At 35.3% G+C, this 11,845-nt stretch overlaps 1 protein-coding gene across 1 annotated transcript; it reads right to left on the bottom strand.

Moving 5' to 3' along the window:
* Nucleotides 1-8,856: 8,856 nt before the first annotated feature.
* LOC138337875 (uncharacterized) lies at nt 8,857-9,670 on the bottom strand. Its single transcript, XM_069288312.1, has 3 exons — nt 9,460-9,670; nt 9,208-9,357; nt 8,857-9,107 (listed from the first exon to the last, which is right to left on the bottom strand). The coding sequence occupies exons 1-3, from the start codon at nt 9,668-9,670 to the stop codon at nt 8,857-8,859; spliced, it is 612 nt and encodes a 203-aa protein (XP_069144413.1).
* Nucleotides 9,671-11,845: the final 2,175 nt, after the last annotated feature.

Here is an 11,845-nt window from a genome sequence, read left to right as displayed (position 1 = left end):
AAATTTGAACACTAAATAGTTAATGTTGTTTGTTTTTAATATCTGAATGTACAAGTAAAATTGAATATTATATTAATAAAATATTATAAAATTTTCATTTCAACAAAATATATAACTTTTGGTTAAAAAAATAGTTTTAAAAGTTTTAATAATCATGATTTGGAGTACTATTTTTTCATTCAAATGCCTTGATAAACAACAATACACCAAAAATATCATTGCAACCAGTGTTCTTAACACGCGTCAATACAAGGAAATTATTAATATAAAAAAGAAATATTTGAACGGAATTATGAAAACTTACCAGTTCAAGTGAGAAAAATGGTGTTTGATTGAGAAAAGAGAAAAAAAAAGTTTTTAGTTATGAGATAAAAAGGCACACCCAAAACAGAGAAGTGATGATTTATTATTTGATAACTTCTCAAATGAGTTTGAATGTTGTTAAGAGTCTCCTACATATCTAATTTGTTCAGACCTCTTCACACCCATTAAGATGTTTTTTTAAAAAAAATAAAACAAATGAACTTAATGGGTTGAATCTGAATGATTCAGATTCAGACTTAAAAATCAAACGTAGTTAATAGGTTGAATCTGAACGATTAAGATTCATACTTCCATTAAGTGTAAACAAATGAGGCCTAAGTGTCTACTTGTGCACACCTTCAGTTAAACACCATAGTTGTCAATTGACTCTAAGTTAAGGGTCAGGTATATCTATTATGTATTTATTTTTCTACATGAAACCTCAGTGGCATACCTACATGGATATGTATATTTATTTCACTTAAATTTTCATTCATACCAAGAAATTTAATGTTATACTCACTCATTTAACTCATAAAATCCAAGTCTTAATTTCGTTACCGCTTCAAGTCAAGTATATGTGAAACTTCAAGTCCTTTTTACTCTGCAATCATTGCCTTAAGTTACCCCACTTAAGAGCAATTCTTCCATCATTTTAAGCACAAGAATAACAATTTTCAGGCACTAGCCTATAGTTAACTGACATAATGATTGTCATACAAATTATAATAAGAGGCGACAAAGTGTCATAAATAGCAGTATTGAAGAAAGAGCATAAAAATTTTCACCATGGAAGAAATTTATAATAGATACAACATCAAGAGTCACATGCTTCCAAGTTCAATTATACTTAGTGAAGCTTTATCCTTAAATAGAGGTGAAAATTGAGAAATCGTACAATTTGAAGTGACAAAAATCATGAAATAACACTAAAATTTCTCCTCTTGTCTTCACATTTTCTTTCGAGAAAAGTACATCTTGAACAAAGATATTCCATGAGAATATGAAAAATATAGTACAAATAACGCTAAAGAGAATGTTTAAGGGTAAGAGTCTTAACTTTGTGCACAACTTCTTCGTCACAACCCAAAGTACACCCTAGAAGTGACATAGCATATAAGACCTCGAGTAATAGAGAAAAGTAAGAAATTTCATAAGATGTAAAAAGTTTGATAGTTATGCAAGAGTTTATCAAACTTTTAATAAGTCATTTGTTACATCAAAAGGAGTGATTGAGATGTAACTTGTTCACCACGTACAATATACAAAATATAAAAGACATAAGAAAGCAAAAAAGACGACATCATCCTTGGAGTATAAGACTCACAAAATCTTCAAATCGCTAGAGAGATCAACTAGGCACGAATGGAGGGAAATGATTCGTCATGCCCTACATTAATGAAATAATGTAGGCAGAAGTACACATTAGTAAATGAAATGTACTAAGTACGAGGGGAATGCAATAAAACGTGAAATATGATCATAAGAGGACATAGTCGAAAATATTATATGCATGACCAAGCTAACATAGTAAAACCTTTTAAAGAGAATCATAATCATAAACATGGTCAATGCATCTAGAAATCATAAGAATAGATTCATAAAACATTTTGAAAGTAACTTGGATCATTTTGTGGGATATTTACTATTAATCGATATAGATCATGTGAGCTACAACATTAAATTCATTGTCTTTCTCCCACAATGAAAAGAGATGTTCTTGCTTGCCAAGGAAAAGACCTGAAACTTCTAACTTAGATGGATCCACTAGCTATGCGAAACCTACGGGGGCACGTAGTTAGGGAAAATGAGATTTTTACTAGAGTAACGTTTTTTACTAACAGGAGAGACTCCATGTCAATACCTCTTGGTTCTAAGTAAAAATCCCCACGGAATAGTCATAAACATAATCTTATCATCATCCATGGAAAAATACAATTAAGTTACTAATCCAAATAGAAACATCATAGAGTAACTCCTTAAACCATGTGTAAGAAAACCATTCACCATTCTCAATTTTCTAAGTATATGAGAAAATTTTCATAATTCATGTATATGTGAGAAAACCTTTCACCATGTTTACACCTCTCGGTGATAAGTGAGAATCCCAACAGAATAGTTATAAACATAATATTATCATCATCCATGAAAAAATGCAATTAAGTTACAAATCCAAGCTACAAACATCATAGGGTAACTCCTTAAACCATGTATGAGAAAACCTTTCACCATTCTTGATATTCTAAGTGTATGAGAAAACCTTTCAGAATTTTATCGATGCTTATATTAAAGTTTTCACGACTAGGTTGCATTCCCTAGACGTAACCATCGTCTTTGTCCTCGAAGAGGCCTTAGACTATCCCTTAGTATACATCATTGCATATCATAGGTAAAAAAAATACGGAAAAATTAAAACTTTACATATGAAGTATACTTAGACTTCTCATTTATGCTTATATGAAGTTTACATAAACTTCTTGTTTAGTAACATAGTCAAATTCATTAAAGTAGTCTAATATTGTCTCACACATAACCATCTATTATAAAAGTAAAGATTTGGGCATAGCCCTTACACTATTACAACATGCCTCATATAGGACTCACAACAAAGTCTCAAAAGATAAGAAATGAACATTGCCTTAGACATAGTCAAATAGTAAAGCTAGAACAGTTGCATCATCCTCGGACTTGAGAACTCACCAACAACTTGGGAACTTATCCAAGTCTTCCTTGAAAATGGCCTTGAAGCTCTTCAATAACCCGAACCTACATTATTCTAGAAATAGAAAGAATATGGGTTAGTACAAACCACATGTACTAAGTATGGAAACATATGCAATTAAAACCTTTGAAGACATGCACAAAGGGACATTTTCTTTAAAAACATGCTAAGTCACTTTGAAAGCCTTTATGAACACACAAGAGCATATACAAATCAATAGTCACAACATCATTAAGTCATGTTCATATTCATATGCAAGAATAACGTCATCATAAAGTCATATAAATATTTCATGTTCTATATTTCATATCATCAAAGCATATAAAACTCTTACTCACAATCCCAACTGAAGCCTATATGTGCAATACTAATGTGAAGCCCCATAACCCCAAATAAACCAAGTAAACTAGTAAAGAGACCATAAGTAATGTTTTTTCCTCATATAACATCATATCATATGTAGACATAAAAAACATAGCAATTTAGACCAATATCATGTTCATCAAATTAAACCAACATCATATAAGAGCAACAGTAGATAGGACCAACATATATGTATTTCATTTATAACATAAGTGCATAATAATTCCTCTTAATACTCTACTCAAGGCCAACTTATGAAATGCATAGGTAAAGTCTCATTCCCTTACCTACACTAAGTAGTACCCCTTAGTCACCCTAGTTAGTGTCCATCTTGATTACTTTCATTCATTCATCCAAGAATCTCCTTAAAGATTCCACCCTCAATTTCACCAAATTCATCCAATAATCTAATCACTATTATCATATAATAGTAAAATAAGCAATAACACATCCAATTATAACATCCCTAATCATCTATCAACCAAATTCATAGTTAGGGTTAAGAAAAAGAGGTCATTCATGGATCTTTTAGAGAAACTAAGTCAAAGACTAAGGAATTACAACGTTCCACCAATAAATAATCATAATCTATCAATATGAATCAATTCAATATCATATTAAACCAATTTGAAAGATAACCCACGAAATTTGATAAAAATCATAGTTTTAGACAACTTTGAAATCAAACTTTAAAGAACCTCTTGGGGAAAGGATTCCCACGAGTAAATAGCTTTCATACCTTGTTAATTCTTATAGAATTGTATAGAAAGCCTTGATATTAAAGCCCTAGTGAAGCTTGACCTTGTTTTTCAATGGGACAATGAGAGAAAGTAGAGAGAAGTGGGAGTGATTTGGGTTTAGGGAATTATGAAGTGTTAGGTTAGTTTAATGAGGTATAACCCTTTTATAGTCCTCAACTAACTAATTTAACCTCCTCTTAATCATTAATTAACTAACTTACTAACTAACTAACTAAACTTCCCTAACTTATTCGACTTAAGACAGTGAACCAGGGGCCAAACAACGAAACCTTATCCACGGAGCGTCGACAGACTACAGACCGTACTGGTCAAACGTGGTTTGGTTTAGAGACCTGTTTTTGAGAGACTTTGGGGATTTGGATAAGTGTGGACAAACAAGACCCAATGATGGAGCATTGTTCAAACGACAGCTAGTCTTATGCCCTCGTGGTTGAACACTGCCATTTGATAGTTTTTGGGGTCAAATGTTGGGTCCTCCTCAAGGACCCTCAGGGTGGTCCTAGGGGAGTCCTACCTGTATGTTTCGACCCTAAACACACTCTAATATGTATTCTAAACCTTTCCACCAAATTTGAATTTTATACGACTCTTAAAAACCCTTGAAACACACCAAGGCACACTAGGTCATTTTTCACAAATCTCTAGACATAATGGTTGTCTCTTGACGTTTAGGGTCTAATACTTACTAATTAAGTTCATTACCTTTGTTTAAGCTTAGAAACACTTTTTTAAGGAATAATTCATCAAGTGAGGCTCTAGACTAGGTCATGGAACTTCCAGAGTGTTACATTATCCCCCCTTTAGGAACATTCATTCCCTAATGACACCTAAATCTTTTTATAGAGAGAGAAAGAGACTCAATACTAGCAGCCCAACCAACAACAACAACAACTTGCATAAGATCATCATGAGTTAAAACTCATAGGAGTACTTCTCAACTCCATTCAACAAATAATCATGACATTACACATAGCAACTCAATTCACAATTCACCACATATAAGATCTCAACATTTCATATCACATAATGAGGAACTTACCTTCTCAATTTCAATATGAGCTCAACATGAACATCAAGAGTTACCATGCAATTCTTCTTTTAAGCAACATTAAACATGCTCACTACAATTCTCATGAAGGCAAATATACACATTACATATGAGTGCAAGTGAAACATAAGAGCATTTTTCTAAAACCTCATTTTTAGCATGAACCTTTACAAAGATATGACATACTTGGAAAAACAAGCCAAGTTCACAGTATTCATAGTTTTATTTCCAATAGGTACTACTAACCTCCCTTTGACTAGGAGTACGAGGAAAGAGATGAGGGTAGCGGTAATGTCGGCCTCACCCTCCCATATTGCACCCTCAACTAGATGGTTTCTCCATAGAACTTTTACGGAGGCAACCTCTTTGTTCCTCAACCTTTTGACTTGACGATCTAGGATTTCAACCAGAACCTCTTCATAAGAAAGGTTCTCCTTCACCTCTTAACCCTTCAATCAGGAGAATAGACATTGGGTCACCTATACATTTCTTGAGCATAAAGACATGAAATTCTGGATGAACTAGGGCTAATTCACTTGGTAATTTCATCTCATAAGCAACTTTCCCGACCCGTTTCAAAATTTCATAAGGACCACATAACGGGGACTAAGCTTCCCCTTTTTACCAAATATCACTCCTTTCATGGGTGAAATGTTCTAGTAGACCCAATCACCTATTTCAAACTCAAGGTCTATTCTATTGTCGACATAACATATTTGCCAACTATAGGCTGTTTTCAACCTATCTTTTATCATTGGATCTTTTTCCATAGCCTTATAGACTATATCAGGATCAAGAAGTGAAAACTCACCTACCTCAAACCACCCAACCTGAGACCTATATCTCCTACCATAGGATGCTTCAGAAAGTTCCATAGAAATACTCGACCGGTAGCTACTATTGTAGGAAAACTCTATCAACAGTAGGTGATCGTCCCAATTACCCTTGAAGTCAATGACACAAGCACTCAATATATCTTATATGATTTGGATGGTGCGTTCCACTTGGCCATCCATTTGAGGATGAAAAGTTGTACCAAGTTTCACTTGAGTACCTAGCCCCTATTGTAAAGACCTCCAAAAACGAGAAGTGATCCCCTATCCAAGATGATGGACAAAGGAATCTCATGCAAATTCACAGTCTCATTAAGGTATAACCTAGCATATTCCTCCGCTGAATAGGTAGATTTGACGGGGAGAAAGTGTAAACATTTCGTAATCTATCAAAAATAACCCATATGGAATCATTTTTCCTTCGTTTACGGGCATACCTACAATGAAGTCCATGTTGATATCTTCCCACTTCTAAGTAGGAACATCCATCACTTGAGTTAACCCTTTTGGTCTTCGATGTTTGGTCTTGGCATATAGGCAATCAGGACATTTAGCCACAAACTCTGCTATATCCCTCTTCAAACCATCCCACCAATATACCTCTTGAAGATCACGATATATTTTAGTGGCATCCGAATGAATGGAATATTGAACCATGAGCTTCTTCTAAAATTTGTCTTTTTAAGTCATCAACATCCGGTACACACAATCTACCTTGGTACCTCAGTACCCCATCCCCCCTTGGGACTCATTGAGCTTGCTAAGAACTGATTCCTTCAACTCCATCAACTAAGGATTGAAATGTTGCTTAGACTTCACCTGAAACACTAAAGACGACTCGGAATTATCATGAACCATGAAACCCACTTTTGGAGAATCTTCTAAACAAACACCCAACCGGACCAATCTATGAACATCTTTCACTAGATCTTTATTACCTTCTTCAACATGAGCCATACTATTCATAGTCATTCGACTCAAAGCATCCACAACAATATTTGCTTTTCCAGGATGGTTTAGGACATTGATGTCATAATCTTTCAAATGTTTTACCCACATTATTTGTCGGAGATTCAACTCCTTTTGAGTGAAAACATATTGAAGACTCTTGTGGTGGGTAAATACATCCACATGTAAACCATATAGGTAATGCCTCCATATTTTCAAAGCAAACACTACGACCGCTAATTCAAGGTCATGAGTTTTGGATAATTTCTTCTAATGCACCTTGAGTTGTCTAGAGGCGTGTGCTATCACCTTACCATGCTGCATGAGTACGTAACCTAAACCTACTGGAGAAGCGTCAAATTACACTATAAACCTTTTGGAACGCTCCGGTAAGGTCAACATCAGAGCGGAGGTAAGCTTATCTTTCAAATTTTGGAAGTCTCTTTCACAAGCTTCCGACCACTCAAACTTGACTTTTTTTAGGTTAAGGTTATCAAAGGAGAAGCGATAGATGCAAACATATTGACAAATCTCCTAAAATACCCGACTAAACCTAAGAAACTTCGAATATCGGTTTGAGTCAAAGGTCTAGGTAAATTCTTTACCGCTTCTGTTTTCTTCGAATCGACCTTTATACCCTCTTGAATCAATGTGACTAAGGAAAACAACCGATCTCAACCAAAATTCACACTTATTATATTTAGAAAAGAGTAGATGTTCCTTAAGAACTTGATATAACCTCAAATGACCCATATGCTCGTCCTTACTCTTAGAATATACCATGATATCATAAATGAAGACAATTACAAAAGAATCAAGATAATTTTGGAACACACGATTCATAGGGTCCATAAAAGCTACCGGGGCATTAGTAGACCAAAATACATAAATAGGAACTCATAATGACCATACCTAGTTCGGAGAGCCATTTTAGGAATATCTTCACCTATTACCCTAAGTTGGTGATATCCCGACCTCAAATCAATTTTGAAAAGTAATTCAGTCCTTGGAGTTGATCAAACAAATCATCAATCCTATGGAGAGGATAACTATTCTTTATGGTGACCTTGTTCAATTGTCGAGAGTCAGTTCACATTATAAGATACCCATCTTTATTTTTCACAAATAATACTGAAGCGCCTATGGAAAATGCTTGGTTGTATAAAATCCTTTTCAAGCAAATCCTTAAGTTGAGCCTTCAATTCTTTCAACTCGACCGGAGCCATCTGATAAGGAGGAATTGATATGGGTTTCGTATTCGGTAACAAATGTATGCCAAAATCTATTTCCCATTCGGGAGGAATTCTAGGTAAGTCATTGAGATAGACTTCTGGAAAATCCTTCACTACGGGGATCGAATCTAAAGAAAGAGTCTCAGATTCAATATCTTTGACCCTTACTACATGACAGTGACATCCCTTGGAAATCATCTTACAAGATTTTATACATGAAATGATTCGACCTCTTTGGATTGAGTTTTCCCCCCTTCCATTCTAAGACGGGTTCATTAGGAAATTGGAAATTAACTACCCTTGTTCTACAATCAATAAAAGCAAAACAAAAATGTAACAAACACATCCCAATATGACATCAAAGTCCAACATATCAAGTTCTACCAAATCGACCAATGTAACTCTATTAGACATTAGTATGGGGAAACTCCTAAAACTCTTTTAGAAAGCAACGGAGTCTCCCACTGGGGTAGTAACCGAAAAAGGTTCAATTAAGATATCAGGTAATACATCAAACTTCATGACCACTAAAGGAGTTACAAATGATAAAGTGGCATTGGGATATAGTAAAGCATAAACATTAACAAAAAAACACGTGTAACATACCAGTGACAACATCGGGAGAATACTTTTGATCACCCCTAGATCAGAGAGCATAGAAGCGCTTTTTCTTAGGAGCATTGGAGCTAGGACCGCATGCTTGTGCTTGATTACTCCCCTTTCCTTGACCCCTTACTAGATGACAATCTGTCACCTTATGACTACTCTTTCCACAACCAAAAGAATAATCCGTCCCAACTATACATTCACCCATCTGTTTCTTACCATATTTGACACAAGTAGGTTTCTCACTTGGTGAATCACCACCTCTTCCCCTTGGGGATCTAGGGCTAGAAACTATCATTACAAGCCTTGGGGAAATTAGAAGGAACTTTATTGGTGAATATCTTCTTGAAATTAGGCTTGTATTGAATGTCCAACTTACCCTTATAAGTACCTCCCTTATAGGACCTTGCTCTTCGCATCCCTATTTTCCTCTTAAGCCTACTCTCCTCAACTTGTTGAGCATGTACCATCAAACGAGAAATGTCCATGTTGTCATGAATCATCACCGAACAACACTCTTCCACAATATCATTGAACACACCTGACACAAAATGATTCATTTCATCTCTAGGATTGGACACGAAAGAAGAGGCATATTCAAACAAGTTAATGAATTTCAAAGAGTATTCTAGCACACTCATACCTCTTTGACGAAGGTTGATTAATTCTTCCGCTTTTTCCTCTCTTTTCTCCTTTGGGAAGAAACTATCAAGAAATGCCCTCCTAAAGACTTCCCAACTTATGGGACCCGCTCTCAAAGTCCTATTGTCCCTCCATTGAGTATACCAAGTTTGAGCCACATGCTTGAGTTGATAAGCGACTAGCTCGACCTTCTCATTTGAACTCACCCCCATAGCATACAAGATATAGACCTCATCAAGAAAGTCTTGGGGGGTCTTCATTCACCTTAGAACCAAATAACATGAGAGGGTTTATCCTAGTGAAATCTCTCAAGTAAGAAGCCATGGTGCTAATATTTTGGTTCACACAGGGTGCAACTTCCCGGTTTGCTTGAGCCGTCATAGCTTGAACTTGAGTTGTTATGGATTGGGCTTGAGTAGTCATGGCTTGAGCCAGACTTAGGAAAGCCAACCTTATTTATTCATCCATCATAGTCTAAGGATTAATCAGAGCTTGGTCACCTTGATGATCTTGTCCTTGAGGAGGAGCCTGGTTGCCTTGTGGAGGAGCTTGGTTGCCTTAGAGAGGAGCTTGGTTGCCTTTGGGAGGAGCTCCCGCATTAGCAATCTCCTCTTCAAATCTTATTGTGTTTGCCCTTCTAGTAGTCATACCCTATAACAACAACAAATGGGTTAGAAGAAAAGAACACATAGAGTTAAGACTCTTGAGGCACCATAGCTATACCAAGAAGATGAGAATTTCCTAAGCATCACATAGACTCTTATTCATAAGTGTGATATGCTTCACAATTATTAACAAGGCTCTATGTAGACATGGTTAGTGAGACTTCAATCCTAAGATTACTCAAACTCATTCTCAGATTCCAAGTTTGTCATGACCGGGGAGCACCCCCTAGATGTAACCAGCGTCTTCGTCCTCGAAAAAGCCTTAGACTAGCCCTTAGCATACATCATTGCATATAATAGGTAGAGAATGTGGAAAATTTAAAACTTTTCATATGAAGTATACTTATAATTCTCATTTATTCTTATTTGAAGTTTACATAGACTTCTTGTTCAGCAACATAGTCAAATTTATTAAAGTAGTCTAATATTGTTTCACACATAACCATCTATTATAGAAGTATAAAATTGTGGCATAACCCTTACACAATTACAATATGCCTCATATAGGACTTACAACAAAGTCTCAAAAGATAAGAAATGAACCTTATCGTACTACTCAAATAGTAAAGCTAGAATAGTGGCATCATCCTCGGACTTGAGGACCCACCCAACAACTTGGGACTTATCCAAGTCTTCCTTGAAAATGGCCTTGAAGCTCTTCAATATCCCAAACCTACATTATTCTAGAAATAGAAAGAATATGGGTTACTACAAATCACATGTACAAAGTATGGAAACATATGCAATCAAAACCTTTGAAGACATGCAGAAAGGGAAGTTTTCTTTAATTCATGTATATGTGAGAAAACCTTTCACCACGTTTATACCTCTCGGTGATAAGCGAGAATCCCAACAGAATAGTTATAAACATAATATTATCATCATCCATGAAAAAATGCAATTAAGTTACAAATCCAAGCTAGAAACATCATAGGGTAACTCCTTAAACAATGTGTGAGAAAACCTTTCACCATTTTTGATTTTCTAAGTATATGAGAAAACCTTTCAGAATTTTATCGATGCATATCTTAAAGTTTTCACGACCAGGTTGCATTCCCTAGACGTAACCATCGTCTTTGTCCTCGAAGAGGCCTTAGACTATCCCTTTGTATACATCATTCCATATCATAGGTAGAAAAAATGTGGAAAAATTAAAACTTTACATATGAAGTATACTTAGACTTCTCATTAATGCGTATATGAATTAAAGTAGTCTAATATTGTCTCACACATAACCATCTATTATAAAAGTAAAGATTTGGGCATAGCCCTTACACTATTACAACATGCCTCATATAGGACTTACAACAAAGTCTCAAAAGATAAGAAATGAACATTGCCTTAGACATAGTCAAATAGTAAAGCTAGAACAGTTGCATCATCCTTGGACTTGAGAACTCACCAACAACTTGGGAACTTATCCAAGTCTTCCTTGAAAATGGCCTTGAAGCTCTTCAATAACCCGAACCTACATTATTGTAGAAATAGAAAGAATATGGGTTAGTACAAACCACATGTACTAAGTATGGAACATATGCAATTAAAACCTTTGAAGACATGCACAAAGGGACATTTTCTTTAAAAACATGCTAAGTCACTTTGGAAGCCTTTATTCACACACATGAGCATGTACAAATCAATAATCATAACATCATTAAGGCATGTTCATATTCATATGCAAGAATAACATCATCATAAAGTCATATAAATATTTCATGTTCT

This window comes from Solanum lycopersicum, chromosome 8 (assembly GCF_036512215.1).
Source record: "Solanum lycopersicum chromosome 8, SLM_r2.1".
Classification (NCBI taxonomy): domain Eukaryota; kingdom Viridiplantae; phylum Streptophyta; class Magnoliopsida; order Solanales; family Solanaceae; genus Solanum; species Solanum lycopersicum.
Note: the sequence above shows the minus strand (reverse complement) of the source record. Positions and strands in the feature narration are given on the sequence as shown.

Bases quoted from the DNA above. Each gene is read 5' to 3' on its own strand.
- LOC138337875 (XM_069288312.1), bottom strand. From the start codon at position 9,670: ATGGGGGTGAGTTCAAATGAGAAGGTCGAGCTAGTCGCTTATCAACTC. The intron at 9,358-9,459 runs GTATGAGTGTGC...ATTTTGTGTCAG, and splicing joins AATCAACCTTCGTCAAAGAG to GTGTGTTCAATGATATTGTG. The intron at 9,108-9,207 runs GTACTTATAAGG...TTGTAATGATAG, and splicing joins AGCAAGGTCCTATAAGGGAG to TTTCTAGCCCTAGATCCCCA.